The sequence below is a fragment of the Mobula hypostoma genome, chromosome 17 (assembly GCF_963921235.1).
Source record: "Mobula hypostoma chromosome 17, sMobHyp1.1, whole genome shotgun sequence".
Classification (NCBI taxonomy): Eukaryota; Metazoa; Chordata; class Chondrichthyes; order Myliobatiformes; family Myliobatidae; genus Mobula; species Mobula hypostoma.
This window is the reverse complement of record NC_086113.1, coordinates 61,619,204-61,640,544: the sequence shown is the minus strand read 5'-3', so window position 1 is coordinate 61,640,544 and position 21,341 is coordinate 61,619,204. Positions and strand designations below refer to the sequence as shown.

Genomic DNA, 21,341 nt, shown 5'->3' with positions numbered 1-21,341 from the left:
TTCCTTCATTATTCAGGGGATTAAGTTCAAGAACCATACGGTAATGTTGTAGCTCTATAAAACCCTGGTTTGACCACACTTGGACTATTCCTGACGAAGGGTCTCGGCCTGAAACATCGACTGCACCTCTTCCTAGAGATGCTGCCTGGCCTGCTGCGTTCACCAGCAACTTTTATGTGCGTTGCTTGAATTTCCAGCATCTGCAGAATTCCTGTTGCTTGGAATATTGTGTTCAGTTCTGGTCTCCTCATTATTGGAATCATGTGGAAGTCTTTAGAGAAGATGCAGAGGAGATTTACCAGAATGTTGCCTGGATTAGAAAGCATGTCCTACGAGGATAAGTTAAGCAAGCTAAAGCGTTTCTCTAAAAGAAATAAAGTGAATAAAAAAGGCACATTGAAAAAAAAGAACGTCCATAGACATGAGCTCAGCAGCAGGAAGCAGGAATCAAAATTCCAACAGAACTGAAATAGTTTAAAGTTTTCAGTAGTGACATGTAAATGTTCTTGGAACAGCCAGCTCTTTTCTGGTTCACAACAGTTCATACTTTTCACATCACTCAACCAATTTTACTACAACAAAACTTGCATAGTTTTGAAAAGTCACAGTTCATAACTAAGTATTTCGGGTGTCATTGTTGGCAAGCAGTCTCTCCACGGTCTCTGAGAAGGACATCTGATTTGTACATTCCTTGGAATCTATTCAAAATTTTAAAAAAAGAACTAAAAATCTGCCTATGTTAGAAAAAGTTGAACAAAGTTGCAGATTTGACAAAGTCTAATTGACACAAATTTACAAAGCCTATGTTGAAATTTGTGGAGAATAGTCGGGGTGATTATGTGATGGTAGACAGCAGACAGTGCTGAACCAAGGTTTATTTCCCTAGTGTCAGTTTAAAGGATATTTCATAAATGGCTTTCAATGACTTTACCCCTTGAAGAACAGCTGCTCTTTTGATCTAAGAAAAGTGATCAAGCCTTGAATTCCACAGAACAGACTTTAACAAAGAAAGTAGCCTGCCCACTGAACTGAACATGGGTAGAAGTGTTTGTGTTACCAGAGGGATGTAGCAGATCAGCAAACACACCTGAACTAAATGATGAAAACATTTACCTGGCTTCTTCAGCCGTCTCAGCAATAAGATAGTAGACACGATCTTCTATCACTATATTAATGCCGTTCTCCTTGCCAGTATTATCAACAATTTCTCTAAAGGTATAAAGGAATTGTAGAGATCAGTACCAACAAAATGTTAGATGCCTATTTTAATTCTGTCATTAGATGAATGAATCAGATGAAACAAGGCAACAGCTAAGTTACATTAATTTGAAGTAGTTCACAGACTTAGAGCTGTATAGCATGGAAACAGGCACTTCAGTCCACTGCATCCATGCCAAACATCAAACAGTCTCTTTACACTAATTCCATGCTAGTCTCCCCATCATTCCCATCACTTATCCTCAATTAGTACATCCACCTTCCTACTAAAGAAATTTACTGTGGCCAACAAACCCACCAACTCATGTCTTTTAGATAGAGGCAGAAACTGGGTGTATGCAATGGTCACAGGTGGTCAGGACTGAGCGTGTCACTGTCACTGTGTGGGAGCAACACCACTACTTGTGTTTGGTGGGTGAAGCTCCAACAGGGGTGCTTTAGTAAAAAGAATGTTACCTTGCAGATCTGATATCGATAGTTCCCTTTTGCTTCTCTTCACTGTCATTCTCAAAGTACATCAGCTTGCTCTCCCTCAGCACGAACCAGCGTCTTTTCCAGTTGCGCCTTGATAGGGTGGAGGTGCCACCTCCTTTTTTATTCAGCCAGCCTTGTTTCAGGGCTTCTTGTTTGGAACGGAACCACATGAATGTTTCATCCTTTAAAACACACCATCGGCGTTTCCACGTATTTATCAATCCTCCTGAAAAACAGATGCAGATTCACTACCAAATCGAGTGAAGAAGCTGCCCCTGCAGCACAAAATAGAACGTCTGAACCACATCCTCTCAGCAATGATGGTTGGAGCATAAAGGTGTGTGGCTGGCTGAGGTGAGGGAGATGTTCAGAAAAAGAATGGCAATGAGGGGTAGATGGTGGTGGTGGGGAGAAAGGAGGAGTTAATTTGAATAAGCCATTCAAATTTATCATAATCAATATCATTTATATGGCGTAGCTTAATGCCTTCAAGTATTTTAAGTTTTACATCAATTTAAATAGCTGGACTCAACAAGTTTAATAGAGCACAGCTAGTTGTGAAGCTTTGACATAAATTTGGAACTTCTGCCGTAAGATAGAAATCTCAAAGTTGCTGATAATTTGGTGGGTGAATGTCTGCAGTTACATGGCAAATGCCAATAGTTTTCCACAAAACCTGGGCTACTGTTACATGATCTTCACCAGGTGAAGTTTCGTTTTAAGTAATTGCGTTGAAATGGATGTGAAGCATGTTAAAGGTGTTTCTTTCTATTGAATTAATTTTGAAAAGTAGTCATTATTTACAATAATCTTTTCTTAGTCTGTCCCTCAGGGTCGAAGATGACTTGATTCCAGTTCTGTGGATGAGGCCAACTGCAGAATTTTCCACAGTTAGAGCAGGAATTGCCCAACAGGATGGGCATTTGTGAGGTGTTGCACAAAGCTGTGTGCTCCAATGCATAAACTTGAGTTTCTCAATGCCATCTTGAATGCCCTTTCACTGCATTTGTGATGAAGGACTGAGTTCTCCAGGAGTTGTGGAGCTGCTGTATTATTTTGAAGAGGCTTTGAGAGCATCCTTGAAGAACATCAATGAATACACTGTGTACTGAAAGTCAGAAGTTGATTACTTTCTGACAAAGTTATGCTTCGTGATGTTGCTTATGACATCAGGAAAACATCTTTAAATATCTTAACGGGACAATTTAGATAACCAAAGGCCTGGCTGACATCTCATCCAGGATCACCAACTTCTAACAGTGTGGGACTTCCTCTGCACTGATTTGAACCCTTTTGATCCAATTACCCGATTATTGAGATCATTACCACAGGACACTGCTGTGTCAACTCCCTGTTGCACTGAACACAGCATTGTCTTAAACAGGAATCAGAGCCAAACTCAACCAGGTCTCAAATTGGTCAGAACAGCTCCACAGCTATATAGAACCCGAATATAGAAACATATTAAATACTATATTAAACCTGATTCTGATATGGACTGAGGCTTAAACTCATGGCAAAGTCAAGCCAGATACATGCATCAATATTTTTCAGTTTTTTTTAATTCTGTGCTAGCCAATGAACGCAGATGTGCAGTTCAGTACATTATACTAACCATTACATTATATTAACCATTTCTGAAAATTTGTTCTTACCCTTCATAAACAGGAAGCTGTGGAAATAAGGCAAAGTGACACAGCTGTAGACAGAATCTCGCCGGTAAGCTAGTTCTTCGTCAGTGTCAAATCTAGAATCAACTTCATCATCACTCTCCTCATACTACGGAGAAAAAGAAATTGTTATTGGTGGCGATAACAGTAGATAGGAGCAGTTTTATTGTTCTTTGTTTTAGGCTTGCTAAAAGTAACACACAGAAATTATACTTTAGACAAACATTGCAGTGTAGGGACCCTGATTTGGAAACTAATGCCTTAGCATCTGGTGCAACTAGCTAGGCTAGGAGTATCCTCCTCCACATCTCCACTGCCAGCACAAACCAAGGAACAACTTACAATATGCTCTAGCTGGATTGTCTATAGGGTTGCCAACTGTCCCGTATTAGCCGGGACATCCCATATATTGGGCTAAATTGGTTTGTCTCATACGGGACTGCCCTTGTCCCATATTTGACTGATACTACTCTCTAATCACCAGAGGGCACACTTAGACGGATCCTAGATCTGATACAACAGCGTGTGTGCATGTTGCATGTGCTGTTGACACCACACACGAGTGATTCACCCGTCATCCAATCACAGGCCCCCTTACGCACATCAGTTGTGTGCTATATTTTGCCAATTCCTGCCAAAACAAAAAGTTTCAGTAACGTCTGGTGTTGCTCGGTCGGTTTGGCATGTGTCAATATGGATAAACCTCCAAAAAAGAAAAGACTGTGCAGCTGTAACAAGCAATGGGAAGCAAAAAAGACGCGGGTTAAGCCCGTCAGTGGTGACTCGACATCGACAAAGGCCTTCTGTACTTTATGCCGTCGGGAATTCTCAATTGGCCATGGCGGTGAGAATGACCTAACTCAGCATGCTTCCACAGAAGTGCACAAGAAGGCCACACTAGCTAAAGGTGCAAGCAATATTGGTGCATTCTTCATGAAATCTACCGCGGAAAATGACAAAATCGCGGCAAGTGAAGCCTCGTATGTGTACCACACGGTTAAACACGGACTCTGCTACAACAGCACCTACTGTCTTGCTAAGCTCAACGGTGCTTTGTTTAATGACTCAAATGTTGTGAGGAAGATGCACTTGGGAAGAACGAAAGCTGAGATGATTACAATGAATGTTTTTGGACCAAAGACTGTGCGGGATATTATAGATGATCTGTCCCCGACTGACGAAGGTGAACCCGCGGGGCCCACGTATTTCTCAGTTGCCACCGATGCCTCAAACAAGAGAGATAGAAAGATGGTTCCAGTGTGCATGAGATATTTCTCTGTGTCTGATGGAGTGCAGTGTAAGTTACTTGACTTTTATGAAGACAGTGGTGAAACTGCAAATGGCATACATCAAGCTCTGATGAGCTGTCTGGAAAAGTATGAACTGGATATTAGACTCGTCACAGCCTATGCAGCAGATAATGCCGATGTAAACTTTGGAAAACACCACTCAGTTTACCAGTTATTGAGCAGTGCCAACAAGTGTATTCCGAAAGCTAATTGCCCAGCTCACATAGCTCATAACGCCTGCAAGCACGCCTGTGATCAGCTGTCAGTGGATATTAAGACAATTGTTCTAAAGGTCTACAGCCACTTCTCAATATCTGCTTCCTGAAGAGAGGAACTGCGTTCATTTTTTGCCTTTGTTGACATTGAGTGGCGTGAAATTCTGCGTCGTTTGCACACGATGGCTCTCTCTTCATCCAGCTGTCGAACGTCTCCTGCAAAGCTGGCCAACTCTTACGTCATACTTCAGGTCCCTTGAGACCTGTCCTGTGGCACTGAAGAGGATTTTTGAGGATGAAGAAAAAACTGGAGCTACTGAAATTTATCTGTGCTTTTTCCACAACGTGGGGTGTATTTTTGACTAACTCGTAAAAAAGCTGGAGGAAACAAAACTCTGCATCACAGATGTTTACGAGGAAGTCTGAAAGTTCAAAATGAAGATGCTTCAGTGGAAACAGGACAGCTTTTTTGGATACCAGACCAAGCAGCTGATGGACAAACAAGTGCCAGCACAAAGGTCCAAGGAGCAACAGGACTTCGTGAAGTTCTATGACTCTGTCATTATATACATTGACAAGTGGTTTGATTTCTCACCAGAAAATGTCATGATGAAACTGAAACCGATTGGCCTCTATGAAGAGCTCTCCTTCACTGACCTGGAGCAGGTGGTGGCTGCCCTCACAATGACAGAGACAGTCAATATGGACCAACTCTATGAAGAGTTTTGTGCTAGCTGGGAGGAAATACAGAAAGCTAGACAGGATACCACAAAATCCACCAGTGAGAAATGGGTGGCAGTTTTCCAAAACATAGGGAAAGCCAACTTGATCAACATGTTCAGGATTGTCTCACTTGTCCTCAGTGTGCCAGGCTCAAATGCCTTTGTAGAGAGGATCTTCTCTCTGATGACCATTAAATGGTCAGACTCAAGAAACAGATGCAGCACAAAGCTGATCAAAAATGAACTTCAAATATCTGTGAACTGTGACTTGTCGTGTAAGGACTTCTCTCTGGCTGTGCAAAAGGACAAAGGACTGCTTGAATCAGTCAAGAGCAGCAAGAAATATCCATGGAAAAAGTAGACTTGGTGAGTCCCCCCCTCTTTTCTCTTTTGCAGTGATTATATGTCGACTCTATAGGCAGATAGGGTTATTTGGTGTTATTTCATGTCACGTCTGTTATAATTTGGTGTTACATTTCATATATAACACTGAAGATATGTATACATGGTTCATATACTGGATTTGTTTACCTATTCAGGGTTGTTGTTTTTTTTCTCTCTCTCTCTTTTGAAAAAGGTCCCTGTTACCATCTGCTAGCTGCCAGCCACTTCATCCCGGGCCTGCACCATACCCACACTGCCACGGCATGCCACCTTTTCTCCCTTATTTGGGAGTGAGAAAGTTGGCAACCCTAATTGTCTAAAACCCAAAGGTATGAATATCGAATTTTCCAATTTCAAGTAACCTTACCTCCTCTGCTCCCCCCACTTCTCTTTTCTCTCTTGTCCCCTTTCCCATTCCTCCCCCTCCCCCACACACCAGATCCCCATCATCCATTTCAAACCCCTCCGCCTCCTGGCTCTGTTCCTCTATCTACATATTTCACCCACTGTAGCATCCTGCTGTCTGGTTCTGGTGCCATCTGCCCTTTGCCTCTCTCTTAATGGTTCTCATTATCACCTTCCTTCACTACGAGATTCCAGTGATTACAGCCTATGTGTCACCCTCCAGCCTATCTTTTCACCCTCTCGCCCCTCACATGGCTCAATTTCCCTTGAAGTTTTTTTTTGTCTGTCCCCACCTGACTGTCCCATCTGCATCCCTCCCCCTCCCATCGTTCTTCACCCTTTCTTGGCACTCCTCACCTGGTGGGCCGTCTCACCACTCCCACTCTCCTCTCTATACTGGCTATCTCCCCAATCAATCCTCAGTTTTGATTCATGGTTTCAACCTGAAGCATCATGTCTTTCTTATTCCCCCACCCCCAACCCCCAACCACCACAAATCCTACTCAGCCCACTGAGTCCTTCCAGATTCCACCATCCGCAGTACTGTGTCCTCTTGTTTGGCCAGTAAAGCCTTGTGCATCCAGCAGTGTTTCCAAACTGGACACAGAGCTAGTTAAGAATGAACTATATGTAGTGGTAAAAGAACCACATAGATACATACAAACATATTCAGACCATGCCATCATCAGAACAGCACACGTTCTGCATAAAGGGCTGGAGGCCCCTTAACTATTTCCATAAACCTTCCACTTTCAGATCACTTTGGTTACTTTCCCAGGTCTACTTTACAATAAACTTTCCCCTTGGTAATGTTGAACCACATGTGACAGATTCAGCATATCCAGTTTCTGTACATATTATGTTTCTCGGTAATAGAAATCATTAGGATGGCTGCATTTCAATTATGAAATGCAAACCCACCCTAATAAGATCACACTACTTCAAGGACTGTACAATTTGCTCAAGGTTCCCTTGTGGTAAGCTAAATATGCTATCCTATTCCTTTGCCCAAGGTTAAATTTGAAGCAATTAAGTCAAGCACGACAAGTCCAGAGACGGACTCATTTTAAGTCCTCATCACTGAGTACTCCCAACTGAACTACCAAGATATCCCTCAGAATACTGCCCTCAAGGATCATTCAACCATACACAAATATAGCCCAACGAAACAGCGTTCCTTTGGCACCAAGGTGTAGAACATTACCAACAGCATATAGCACAAGTAGCACATACGGTTACAATTTTAGAAAAGCATACAGATAAAAACAAGTCCCTGAGTGGCATGACTGCAGTACTGGTCCAGCTTGTTCTTCCACCAAGCAAACTGGAGGGGCCAGGCCTCAACTCAGTTTGGATTCCAGTATGCCCCATGCCCCACAGCGTCCCCCACTCCACCTTGGCACCATCTCACCTGAACGGCTGCAACAGGTGAGACCACGGCTTCGGCCCAGTCCTCACTACAACCGAGGCACACAGCTCAAGGTCTCGCCAATAAATCAGACTTGTGGTATACATTATCAGTGTCCAACAGGGTCTTGTGATCCCAATGAAAACATCCAAGATAATCACTTGCACCACCATCATGGCACAACAGTACGCAACAAGTCCAGGCAATAACACAACAGCTTCTTCCCCTGTCATCCGATTCCTAAATGGACATTGAACCCGTGAATACTACCTCTCTTTTTTAATATGTATTATTTCTGTTTTTTGCATGATTTTTAATCTATTCAATAGATTTATTTCTTATTATTGTTTTTTTTCTTCTATATTATGTATTGCATTGAACTGCTGCTGCTAAGTTAACAAATTTCATGACACATGCCGGTGATAATAAACCTGTTTCTGACCTCTGTATACAATAAGTCCAGCTCCATCGCTATCAGATAGTCCTGCAGTTTTGATGCTCTTAGCATCCAGCAGTGACTTGCAATTGTAAAAAGGATGCACAGGACAAACAAATACATGCTTGATTGGATCCAGAATGGCTGCTGCATATAAACGTGCTGTCACGTTACCGATCTTTAAGGATACCTCAATGAATAATCCTAAGTGTATCTACAGGGCTTTTGATAGAGTGAGAACCAGAGAACATTTGTTACTTGATTGGCAAGAGACCTGAACAATATATAGCTGGATGGAAAAACAGAAAATGCTGTAAATAACAGGTCAGGAAGCAGCTGTGGTGGGTTGGAGGGGTGCAGCGGGAGGAAATAGTATTTTCAGGTTGATGACCTTAAGCCTGTTTTTTTTCCTCTCTTTCTACAGATGCCACTTGATCTACTGAATATTTCCAGCGTCTTCTATTTTTATTTCAGATTCTTAGCTTTCACTGGTTTTTAAATTAAAGAGTTGGACATTCTGTACAGCAGCTGGGTGATATACCAGCTCATATGTTCATAGTTTACATCAGCTGTATTTGCTACAAAGGGGAAGACACATTAAAAAAGTCTCATTTTTCGTTGAAATGCAAAAAAATGACCCAGCGTCCTTAATAGTGGAGCCATGTTAGAGGTAGCTAAGTGTTTTCAAAATTAGATCATAAAATGCTCGAAGTACTCAGCAGGTCAGACCGCACCTGTAGCAAATTATCAATTTCAGAGCCTGGAGCTCTTCATCAGAACCTGGACCCAAAACGTTAACTGTTGCTTTCTCCATAGTTGCCTGAACTGGTGAGTTTTCCAATATTTTCTGCTTTCATTTTAGATTTTCAGGATTTGCACCATTTTTGGTTTTCAAAGTTTGATTGCTGGCTTTGCTAATTGATCTTATTCACTGCCATCATAAGTAATATAAAATACTTACTGAAGATTGTGGCCCTTCGGAGCTTAACCTGTATGCTCCTGAGCTGTTGTAGGTGCCCACAGAGTAACGATACTGACAGTCCGGTGACCACTGGCTGCTGCGAGGATCTGAAAAGGAGACACTGCTGCCAGATGTGATGGGACCATCCTCATAATCGCCCTCAGCATAATCAGATTCTTCATCTGGCGGGATGAGCTCAGGGTTCTCCTTCTCGGTATCTACTTGCTCAGGTATGCAGTATGTAGAGTCTTTGTTGGTGGGCTTGCTGAGGCTCGCTGGATTGGGAGTAGTGATAGCCAGAGGGGCAGTCTCATCATTTACAATAGTGGGCACCAATGCATCGTTCATATAAGGGTCTTCCTCTGAAGAGTCATCGCTTGTCCGGATTCCGCTGGTCCGCTGATCGAAGTGACCATGCTCGCTTGGGTTTGGCGAGTCCTTAAATGCATCATCATCAGCATCAAAGCCCTCATCTTCCTCTTCTTCAGGATACGGCTGGCTGAAGTTGAAGGTAGGTTTTTCAATAGGATTGGGCACTGCTGAGGTATTCAGTTTGTATTCACTGTCAGTAGAGAGAGAACTTTCAAAGTTGCGGACACATTCATCAATTTCATCAAAATTCAGGGAATCCAGGAACTCTTGTGCAGCCTTGCAGGCTTCATCTTCCAGTCTTTTTAGCTCCTCGTCACGAAGCTGCTGGAGCTGTGCAAGGGAATTCTTGGTGAGTGCTGACTCATGGCGTTCCTTCTGACGTTGAAGCTCTTCAATCTCCCTCTCCAGCCGCAGAATCTCCTCCACCTGCCTGTTCTCTTGCTTTTCCAGCTGCCTTTCTTCTATGGCTTTCTTCTGAGCCTCTGCCATGGCCGCTTGCTCCTGTCGCCTCCTTTCTTCCTCGATCTGTGAAGGCAAGGCGAGAAATTAAATTCTTACAAATTGGGATATGGACATTGTATAGACAGAAGGGATAAACACAGAGCAGTGAGTACCTGCAACACACTGCCAGGGGTAGTGGTTGAAACAAATGCAATAGAGTTGTTTAAGAGGCTTTGACTGACTGCAGCCATTGAGGAAGCATTGTGCAAATATAGAAATGTAGGAAAATAGGGAAATACACCAAGAGAAAGCACCAAGGTGATTAGTCAGCTAAATGATTGGATATGTAAAACTTTGACCTGAAACATTAACTCGATTTCTCTTCCCACAGATGCAGCCTGACTGCTGAGTATTTCATGCATCTGACTACTTTGTTCTTGTATTTGTAATTTGTGCTTAATGACATACTGAGATTACTGGGACTACAAAGATGGTTAAATGCAAAACAACTCTTCAGAGGGAGTAAATTAAACAGACACACTATAACTTAAAATTAAACTTTACCTTAAACGTTAGGGGTAAAGTTAAGACTTGAAACAAAATGTTAAATCAGAGGGACCCCCATACATGTTATTTTTCTCTGGCTTACAATGTGAGCATTTAGCCAGAACATTTTGCATAAATGCTTCCAGAAAAAAAAACAAGGAAATGTATAAATTAAAAATAAAAAATTATAGTACTTTGAGCTTGGGAATAAAGTCTAATGCAAGTTTTTGTTTTTGGAAATCCTTAGAAAAGATTCATTACCTGTTCTCTGAGGATTTCTGCTTCTCGTTCTTTCCTTTCTCTGTAAAAGATGGTTTTCAAAATTTAACACAGGCCAGTTATGGTTCTTGTGTGTAGGCAAGATCTCAGTTTCAGATCAGATTGTTTAGGTGAATGGAATATTAAGATCTTGAAGAACATGATTTAGAGAGAGCTGGTAGCTTCTAAAGACTGGTCTCTTACAGATCAACATAATGATGTAAGAAATTCATAGCTTAGTTTCTCACCGTGCAAACATTCATACATATTGTACACTACATCTAGTGTACTTTTCTCAGTCTTAACAGATTAGGCATACTTCGGCTACATAAATAGTCTTAACTGCATTCGGTAAGACTACTGGTTCACTTATGCTGCATTTAAAATTGCATCTTAAATGTCAATTAACTTTCCTGTTAAAATGATTAAACAACAAGCATACAGTTCACTGAAAAGGACTGTGCAAGTAGACAGCGTTGCGAAGCAATTTAGCATGCTGGCCTTCATCAGTCAGGACATCGAGTTCAGGAACAGAGACATTATGTTGGAGTTATACAATTCCTCTGGTGAGGAGCACCTGGAGTACTGCGTACCATTTTCGTAACCCTTTTGTAGTCAAGCTGGAGAGGATACAGAACTGCCTGGATTAAAGGGCCTGAGTTACCGGGAGAGGTTGCCTACGCTGGATCGTTATTTCCAAAAGTGCAGGAAAATCGAGGTGACTCACAGAAGATTATAAAATCATGGGGATCTGAATCATGTGGGTGGTCATAGATTTTTCTCAGGGCTGTGAAATCCAAACATAAAAGGCACAGATACAAGATAAAAGGGGGGAGAAATTTAAAGAGAGCTGAGAGATAACTTCTCTATGGAGACGGTAATCGGTGCATGAGATGAGCTGCCAGAGGAAGTGGTTGAGCTGGATATAATTGCAATATTTGAGAAGGATTTCGATGGGCATATGGATTGTAAGGGTTTGGAGGCTTATGGTCTGAAGGGCCTGTTTTTATAATTCATTAGTCTAAAACTCTCTGGTATTTTAAAAAGTAGACTAATTGCTGGGGTGAGATAGGCACGTCTCAATGCTAACCTTTCTTCCTGCTCTCTCCTGCTCTGCTCCTCCTCTTTCTGTTTTTTATTTTCCATTAGCTGTCTGTAGAGTCTGCGAGCCAGCTGGCCCCGTCGGTGTGCCTGCAGCGTTATTGTGGCAGTTCGTACAAGCTGGAACTTCCTTTTCCAGAAGACAGCGCGATAGTTTTTCTGAATGACCACAATCATATCCCGCATCTTTTTGTATTGCTTCCTGTTTTGGGGAGAAAATCAATTTCTTAAAGAGAGATATCGATGCTCACCTTGCAAAGAGCTATTTAAAGAAAGGATTTAAATGAAATTAATGGAGATCATTTTTGCAATTACATTTTTCTGACTCAGTAACAGACACTATGGCCCAACACATCTACAGTGGCCACTGTGCCTATCTGCATAAATCCCACCTGCCTGCATTAAAACAACATCTCTTTATACCTTTCTTATTTAAAATGACCTTTAAATTCCTCCCTCTGACACTTACTCTTGCAATTCATTCCAGATATCAGTGACTCTTTACATGAAACATCTACCCGTCAGATCCTCTTAAACCTCATCCCTCTCACCTTTACACCATGCTCTCTGGATTTGGACACCAGTACAATGGGAAATAGAAACTGTCTATTGACTCTAACTATACATAATTATATTGCTATCATATCAGCTTTCAGCCTACCTTGCCTCAGGGGAAACAGACCCAGCTTGTCTAACCTCTCCCGATAGCTCACTCCCTCCAATCCAGGCACGACACCATGAAACTTTTGTGTATCCAACTCTTACAGGCAATGCCTGTGCCTATGAGGACAAGCATGTCATATGCCTTTCCCCACCACCCTGTCCACTCATTTTCCTCACTCCCATTACATTGCTTTGCCTGATTATGATTTTACTGGTACCTTTATTCCATGCTCTACAGCTATAGAGTTATGTAGACACCTTGGATGATTGAGTTCATCCCAACCATTGGGCACCCATTTACACTAACCCTGCAATTATTTTATTTTATTCTCACCACATTCTCTTTAATTTGACTCCAATTCTACCACCCAGCCACAGAGAAGGGGGAAGTCACTGTGGCAATTAACCTGCCTTTCTGTGGGATGTGGGAATTAACAAGAACACCCAGGAAAAGCCATGCTGTCAGAGGGAGAACTTGGAAACTTCACACACAGGCAGTACCTAAGGTTTAGGCCTCTGGAGATATGAGACAGTAATTCTACTGTTTGTGCCAAAATTAAACCCACAGAAATTCATAAATAAAATATTCAACCTTCCCAGACTCTTACCTTGCTAGATAGCCAAGGACATAAGCTTGTATGATCATGGCAGATTTATAAACTTCAACACTGCGATGTTTTTCTAGCTTATGCTCCAAGGACTCACGTATGAAAACCTGCAAAGAACACGTGCAAGGCATGTTATCATCCAACCAAATGAAAGTACCTTCTCATCTGAAAAAAAAATGGCATTAATACTTATCAGGTTGGGCAGCAGCTGTGGAGATAGAAAAAGAGTTAAAATTTTAAGTTGAAGATCTCTCATCAGAAGTTGGAAGGTGAGGAAGCAACATATTTTAGTTTCCAGTGAAGGGAGAGGGTGGAGTAAACCACAGTGGAGGGAATTCCAAGGGAACCTAGAATCCAGGCCTCAGCTAGATCAAGATGATAATAGATGATGCTGGTGCAACGTGAAAGAGAGGACTGAAGGAAACACGTTTTAGCCAGTGTCTACCAATTGAATCTAAAAAGGGAACAGAAACCATTGAGGGTGAGCACATGACACAAATAAAAACTCTAGAGAGAGAAGCTAAGTTTTGTTAAGTGGCTATAGAAGAACAGGTGGTAGTGAATACAACAGTACTCCAAACACAACAAAAAACAAACTCAGAAACAGGAAATTTGAAAGAAAACCTGAAAAAAAGTTGTTGACAAAACATCATCAATATGACACATTCTCCGTTTCCCTTCCACAGGCACTGCCTGATGTTGAGTGTTTCCAGAGGTTTTTGTTTGTTTCAGATTGCCAGCATCTGTGTTTTTAAATTTTAGATCTTCCTGTCTTTTCTGTATGAGTCAGCCAGAATGATGGCAGGTCGGAGGGACTGAGTGGTCTACTCCTGTGTGAACCACTTCTGTTACATGCGCTAGCATGAACTTGTGGGCAAAGGCAGGCACAGTATTTGCCAAACAACAGGAATTCTGCAGATGCTGGAAATTCAAGCAACATACATCAAAGTTGCTGGTGAACGCAGCAGGCCAAGCAGCATCTATAGGAAGAGGTATATTCAGTTAATAAAGTTAGCGATCCCTGTGGAAAGCAGAGGCGGGGAGGGAAAGATGTGCTTACTGGTGGGATCCTGTTGGAGGTGGCGGAAGTTACGGAGAATAATATGTTGGACTCGGAGGCTGGTGGGGTGGTAGGTGAGGACCAGGAGAACCCTATTCCTAGTGGGGTGGTGGGAGGATGGAGTGAGAGCAGATGTGCGTGAAATGGGGGAGATGCGTTTGAGAGCAGAGTTGATGGTGGAGGAAGGGAAGCCCCTTTCTTTAAAAAAGGAAGACATCTCCTTCATCCTGGAATGAAAAGGCTCATCCTGAGAGCAAATGCGGCGGAGACGGAGGAATTGTGAGAACAGGATGGCATTTTTGCAAGAGACAGGGTGAGAAGAGGAAATGGACCAGGTAAACTTGAGGGCAGGGTGAAAGTTGGAGGCAAAGTTAATGAAGTCAACGAACTCAGCATGCGTGCAGGAAGCAGCGCTAATGCAGTCGTCGATGTAGCGAAGGAAAAGTGGGGGACAGATACCAGAATAGGCACGGAACATAGATTGTTCCACAAACCCAACAAAAAGGCAGGCATAGTATTTGCCAACCACTTTGCAGTAAGATCCCTTCAAAGAACTAGCAACTCCTGTGGTAAGAACTTCCATTATTCTGCTGCTCAGTGGCATCCAGCTGTTATGATTTAATTGATATTGTAGCCAGTCACATTAAAGACCTCTTCAACAGTGTTGTATAGAGCAAAAAGCAGAACTTTGTTTAACTGTTTAAACATTGTACAATGAGAAATGAACACTGGAAAATCCATACGATTAAGCTAGTGGCTGGATGAACTCTTCAAAAATTGTAAACAAAATACCCTCATGTTATGACATATACATGAATACAATTAGTGTTTGTTGCACCAGGTAATTAGCTGAATGATAAATGTAATTGAATATACTGACAGAAGCTCACTAAATCCATAGGTTATACAATCGTTATAATTGCATGTACTGATAGAAGCTCACCAAACCCATAGGTTTTAAAGGCCATGTTTTTCAAGCTATTTCAGATCATAGAACAGGGTAGCATAGGAACAGACTCTCTGGCCCAAGATGCTGTGCGAAAGTAATTCAACTAGTAAACCAGTAATTAAAAGCCTAACTAAACTAGTCTCTACTATATCCCTCCATTCCCTGCATAGCCAAGAGTCTCTTACACACTTCTATTGTATCTGCTTCCACCACTACCCTGGCTGTGCATTCCAGGCACCAATGAAGCTTGTCCGACACATTTCATTTGAAATTCAGCACCCGCCCCCCACCCCCCACCCCGGGGAGGAAGATGCCAGCTGCTCACTCTACATATGCTTCTCATAATCTTATAAATTTCTATCAGGTCGCATTTTAGAATGGCATTGCTTTTTGTAAGGAAATGTGAATCACTGCCAGTGTTCTCTGCCAGACCAACATGCCCAGCGTGGAGACCAAAGTTAAACTCCTTCAGGAAGACCATTTCCTCCCCCCCCCCACCCCCCACTAACACAACATCAGCTTCCTGAAACACACACACTCACAATTCTGTCCTCTAACACGAGAAGATATTAGCAGGAAGACAGAAAAAATTCAAGGCAAGCTTCTCTGAAGAAATGCAACATCCTTAAGTTTTAAGTTTAAGTTCCTCGGGGTCAATATCACAAATGATCTGACTTGGTCCAGCCAAGCAGAGTTCACTGCCAAGAAGGCCCACCAGTGCCTTTACTTCCTGAGAAAACTAAAGAAATTTGGCCTGTCCCCTAAAACCCTCACTGATTTTTATAGATGCACTCGTAGAAAGCATTCTTCTAGGGTGCATCACAACCTGGTATGGAAGTTGTCCTGTCCAAGACCGAAAGAAGCTGCAGAAGATGGTGAACATGGCGCAGTACATCACACAAACCAATCTACCGTCCTTGGACTCACTTTACACCGCACGCTGTCGGAGCAGTGCTGCCAGGATAATCAAGGACACAACCCACCCAGCCAACACACTTCTTGTCCTCCTTCCCTCCAGGAGAAGGCTCAGGAGCTTGAAGACTCTTACGGCCAGATTTGGGAACAGCTTCTTTCCAACTGTGATAAGACTGCTGAACGGATCCTGACCCAGATCTGGGCCGTACCCTCCAACTATCCGGACCTGCCTCTTGGTTTTTTTGCACTACCTTACTTTCCATTTTTCTATTTTCTATTTATGATTTATAATTTAAATTTTTAATATTTACTAATTTTCCTATTTTTAATGTTAAATATTTGTAATCCAGGGAACGGGAAGCGCAGAATCAAATATCGCTGTGACGATTGTACATTCTAGTATCAATTGTTTGGCGACGATAAAGTATAAAGTATCCTCACTGATTCCTGGAAATCTCTGGCCCATGACTGCTCTAAGTGGAGAAGCAGAATTTGGGAAGGTGTTGATAACCTCAAGGCCAGATATTGACAGCTAATGAAGGGAGGAATTGATCACTTGACGATCTACCCATCCACTCTGGGTGGAGTATGTCAATTGCACCTAATTGTTACTGAATAAAACTGAATGACCACAAGTAAAATACTTATAGATTCTAGAGCTCTGAAAGAAATCAGAAAATTGTTGGAAACACACAATATATCTAAATGGACATCTTTCTTCAAATCCTACCAAAGTTAATTAAAATGATTGCAAATTAAACTCAAATACCAAAGGAACTTCTTCAAAGCTAGAATAGTTATTGGTCCTTAAAAAATAACTGTCTCAGGATGAGAAGACTAATAAAAGATTTTTTAAAAATTTACTGTGATATTGAGCCAAGATTTAGAGATAATGTTAGCTATTCATAATTTGCACATTGTTTTAGAGAGGTTGCCGTGTTTACTTGCAACTCTTCCAGCTGCTCACTCGATGGCAGAATATAATTCAGAGAAATAGTTATTTCTTGCTAACCCGCCTCCCTACCTTGGTTTTACCAAGTTGCCAGTCTGTTCTGGTGTTATCGTAGAAATAAAGTAGTGCAGCACATTTCCCCTTGAAATCATCAGGTAAGGAGAGATTCCTCATCAACACCTTGTACCTGAGGAGAAAAAAAAGCAAACCAATGAACTCTGCTTTTTCTCCAGTACATCATCCTGAAATTTTACTAGAATTCTAAAGAACAGTCTAATGGTAAGAGGAGAAATGGGGTTCACTGTTTTGCCAATATGCCAGACAACTGGGATGATTACCATCTTCTCACAGAGGCACAGGTTAATGTTGTTAATTAATCACAGTATACCCTCTTTTCCTATCAACATTGGCTTTTGCTTCTTAAAAAAAAACATTTACTTCTACTTTAAAACTGGCATAAAAATTGGTGAGAAATTGTGGCCCCTTCATGATGCAGTGTGAATGAAATAATCTGAAAATAGAGAAAACTCTTGATTTCAAAACAAATGTATTAAAGCACAATTCACAGAGCATGGACACAAGCCTTGAGGCCCATCAAATTTGTGCCAACTGTCAAACACCATTTACACTAATCCTGGTTTACTCTCTCCACATTGCAACAATTCCTCCAGAATCTACTACTTCACTAAACACTGAGGGCAACATATAATGGCCAAATTAATCTATCAACTGAGACACTTTGCAGATGCTAGAAATTAGGAGCACCACACATGAAATGTTGGAGGCGTGAAGTCAGGCAGCATCTACAGAGGGAAATGAACAGCTGACGTTTTGTGTTGAGACCCTTCATCAGGATTGGAAAGTAAGGGTGTAGAAGCCAGGATTAAAAGGGAGCGGAAGGGAGCTGAGCACTAGTGACCGATGAGTCCAGTCTGGGATGTGGGAGGAACCGGAGCACCTGAAACAGGGAGAATATGTGCACTCCACACAGGTCCCTGGAGCTGCAAGACTATAGTCAGCATTCTCTTCCTCTTGCTGCTTGCTGGTGGTCAAACTTTGCAGACTGAGATGTGATCACCTCGGCCCCAAAATCCACCTTCTGTGGACAGGGAAATTCATTTCTTGCGATCTTCAGCATCACTTACCTCATAAGCTTTAAACTGTGTTTTATTAAATTAGGCTAAATTGCAGGGTAAGTAAGATATTTTGGGAAGGCTAAATTGAAGGATAGCAAGGTATTGTGGGAGTATTTCTAGTTATTCTGAACGGGTAGATAGAGGGACTTCACTTTAACACCTTCCTGATGGAATGTTAGTAGTATTCATTTAAAAATTTTAATTTTCCTAATTGTACACATCTTTCCCTGCCACTCTGACTTAACTCCTGTAACTAAAAAGGAGTACTACTTACTACTCTCAGAACACTCAATGTACCTGGGGGTGGGGGAAGAGTGCAAGAGAGCAAGGAGTCTGACCATCCACACAATACCACAGGGAGTGAGACAGAGCCTGAGAATGCACACAATATATTGGGGAGAGGGAATGAGTCTCTCCTTTAAGATCTCAAATCTTAAATATCTTAAGAAGGGATAAAACCCTTTAATGATCTCTTCAACCTTCCAAATTTAGACTCTTGTGCATTCTATTGCTATACTATCAGTCATGCATTCTGCTGATGATGCTCTTTGGAAGGAATTCAACACCTTGAACCACTATTTTTCCATAAAAATCCACTTCTTTGGCAATAGCTTTCATTACTAAGTTTCACCTGATGCTGTTCCCAAGAAGCATTAGGTAATTTTTGCAAAGTTAAGGCTATATTGTTTAAGAGGACATGATGGGCCAATTTGGTTCACTGTTGAACAAATTACTCTCTTTTGGGAGTCATCTAAGATCCAGCGTATGGAATAAATCTTCATAACATTGACCAGAAAGACTGACAGTTTACAAATCAGTGAATTCAACTGAATCGAGGACAGGTCAGACATGTGATCTGTGGCCAAAGACACTGGAATGCAATATTCGAATTGATGATAACAGATACAGAAGTGAACCCTTCATGTGTGCTGGCAGCAGCAACTTTGAAGAATAACCAGTGCAGATACGGGCATGAGTGACCCTGAGTGGAACATGTGGTGAGTGAATCAGGACTACGGGGAACAAATTCTTTGTCCTGGTAATACATTAGCTATTCTTTAACTGTTCAGGAGAGGCAGGAAAACTTAACAGGTGTGCACACAAGGTATTTAGTGTATGAATTTACATACTTGTTAGTTTAAACAACAAAGGCACTTGTCAGTAAATACAGATCTCTCTGTGCCTCACTGATCATTGTTACAAGCGGTGATTCTTATAACAATAACATGCAGCAAGTTATTAATGACAGAATTGTTCCCTCACAACTTCAGTGACCACAGTTTCATTCTGACCTCTGATGTTGTCTTTACGGTCTTTGCACATTCTCCTCATGACTATATGGACTTGCTCATGACTATATGGACTTGCGCTCGCATTTCACTATCTGTTGTATGATAACTTAATATTTCATCGTATATTACCCCTATTTTAGGTGGGCAGAGTGTTGATAGGCACGTGAATGAGAATAGGGTGCAGGCAAATAACTGGGGGAATGGGAGCAGCACAGACTCAGAGGGCCAAAAGGCCTCATACTATCATTAAAACACAAGAATAATGCTAGAGAGGCTCCAGTGGATTTAAACTAGAAACAAGGGGGGAGGGGAACCAGAGTGTAGGAACAGATGTCGGGGAGAAGGAAGAAAAAGGCGATTCTAAAGTTGTTTGCACCGTTAGTGATAAACAGAGAGTAAGAGGTAGAAAATTTCTTAAATGCATTTATTTTAATGCTAGGAGCATTGTAAGAAAGGTGGATGAGCTTAGAGCATGGATTGATACCTGGAAGTATGATGTTGTAGCTATTAGTGAAACATGGTTGCAGGAGGGATGTGATTGGCAACTAAATATTCCTCGATTTCGTTGCTTCAGGTGTGATAGAATCGGAGCACCAAGAGGGGGAGGTGTTGCATTGCTTGTGAGAGAAAATATTACAGCGGTGCTCTGGCAGGGTAGATTAGAGGGGTCATCCAGGGAGACTATTTGGGTGGAATCGAGGAATGGGAAAGGTGTAGTAACACTTATAGGGGTGTATTATAGACCACCTACTGGAGAACTGGAGTAGCAAATTTGTAAGGAGATAGCAGATATTTGTAGTAAGCACAAGGTTGTGATTGTGGGAGATTTTAATTTTCCACACATTGACTGGGAAACCCATTCTGTAAAAGGGCTGGATGGTTTGGAGTTTGTAAAATGTGTGCAGGATAGTTTTTTGCAGCAATACATAGCGGTACCAACTAGAGAAGGGGCAGTGTTGGATCTCCTGTTAGGGAATGAGATAGGTCGGGTGATGGAGGTATATGTTGGGGAGCACTTCAGGTCCAGTGATCACAATGCCATTAGTTTCAATATAATTATGGAGAACGATAGGTCTGGACCCGGGGTTGAGTTTCTTGATTGGAGAAAGGCTAACTTTTGGGGGATGTGAAAGGATTTAGGAGGAGTGGATTGGGACAAATTGTTTTATGGGAAGGATGTAATAGAGAAATGGAGGTCATTTAAAGGTGAAATTTTGTAGGTACAGAATATCTTTATGTTCCTGTTAGGTTGAAAGAAAAGGTTAAAAGTTTGAGAGAGCCATGGTTTTCAAGGGCTATTGAAAACTTGGTTCGGAAAAAGAGAGATATCTACAATAAATATAGGCAGCATGGAGTAAGTGAGGTGCTCAAGGAATATGAAGAATGTAAAAAGAATCTTAAGAAAGAAATTAGAAAAGTTAAAAGATATGAGGTTGCTTTAGCAAATAAGGTGAAACTAAATCCAAAGGGTTTCTACAGTTATATTAATATACAGTTTATATATACAATTCTACAGTTATATTAATAGCAAAAGGATAGTGAGGGATAAAATTGGTCCCTTAGAAAATCAGAGTGGACAGCTATGTCCAAAAGAGATGGGGGAGATTTTGAACAATTTCTTTTCATCAGTATTCACTAAGGAGAAGGATATTGAATTGTGTAAGGTAAGGGAAACAGGTAGGGAAGTTATGGAAACTATGATGATTAAAGAAGAGGAAGTATTGGCGCTTTTAAGAAATACAAAAGTGGATAAGTCTCCGGGTCCTGACAGGATATTCCCTAGGACCTTGAGAGAAGTTAGTGTAGAAATAGTAGGGGCTCTGACAGAAATATTTCAAAAGTCATTAGAAACTGGGATGGTGCTAG

At 41.6% G+C, this 21,341-nt stretch overlaps 1 protein-coding gene across 1 annotated transcript in view; it reads right to left on the bottom strand.

The window, feature by feature from the left end:
* Nucleotides 1-21,341, bottom strand: part of myo10 (myosin X) — a 296,284-nt gene that overhangs the window by 30,358 nt on the left and 244,585 nt on the right. The window contains exons 21-28 of the mRNA XM_063069990.1: nt 17,120-17,234; nt 13,172-13,278; nt 11,890-12,102; nt 10,803-10,842; nt 9,183-10,079; nt 3,348-3,471; nt 1,675-1,918; nt 1,114-1,209 (exon numbers count right to left, since the gene is read on the bottom strand). Of these exons, the coding sequence (XP_062926060.1) occupies nt 1,114-1,209; nt 1,675-1,918; nt 3,348-3,471; nt 9,183-10,079; nt 10,803-10,842; nt 11,890-12,102; nt 13,172-13,278; nt 17,120-17,234 (1,836 nt within the window). The remainder of the gene's footprint in view (nt 1-1,113; nt 1,210-1,674; nt 1,919-3,347; nt 3,472-9,182; nt 10,080-10,802; nt 10,843-11,889; nt 12,103-13,171; nt 13,279-17,119; nt 17,235-21,341) is intronic.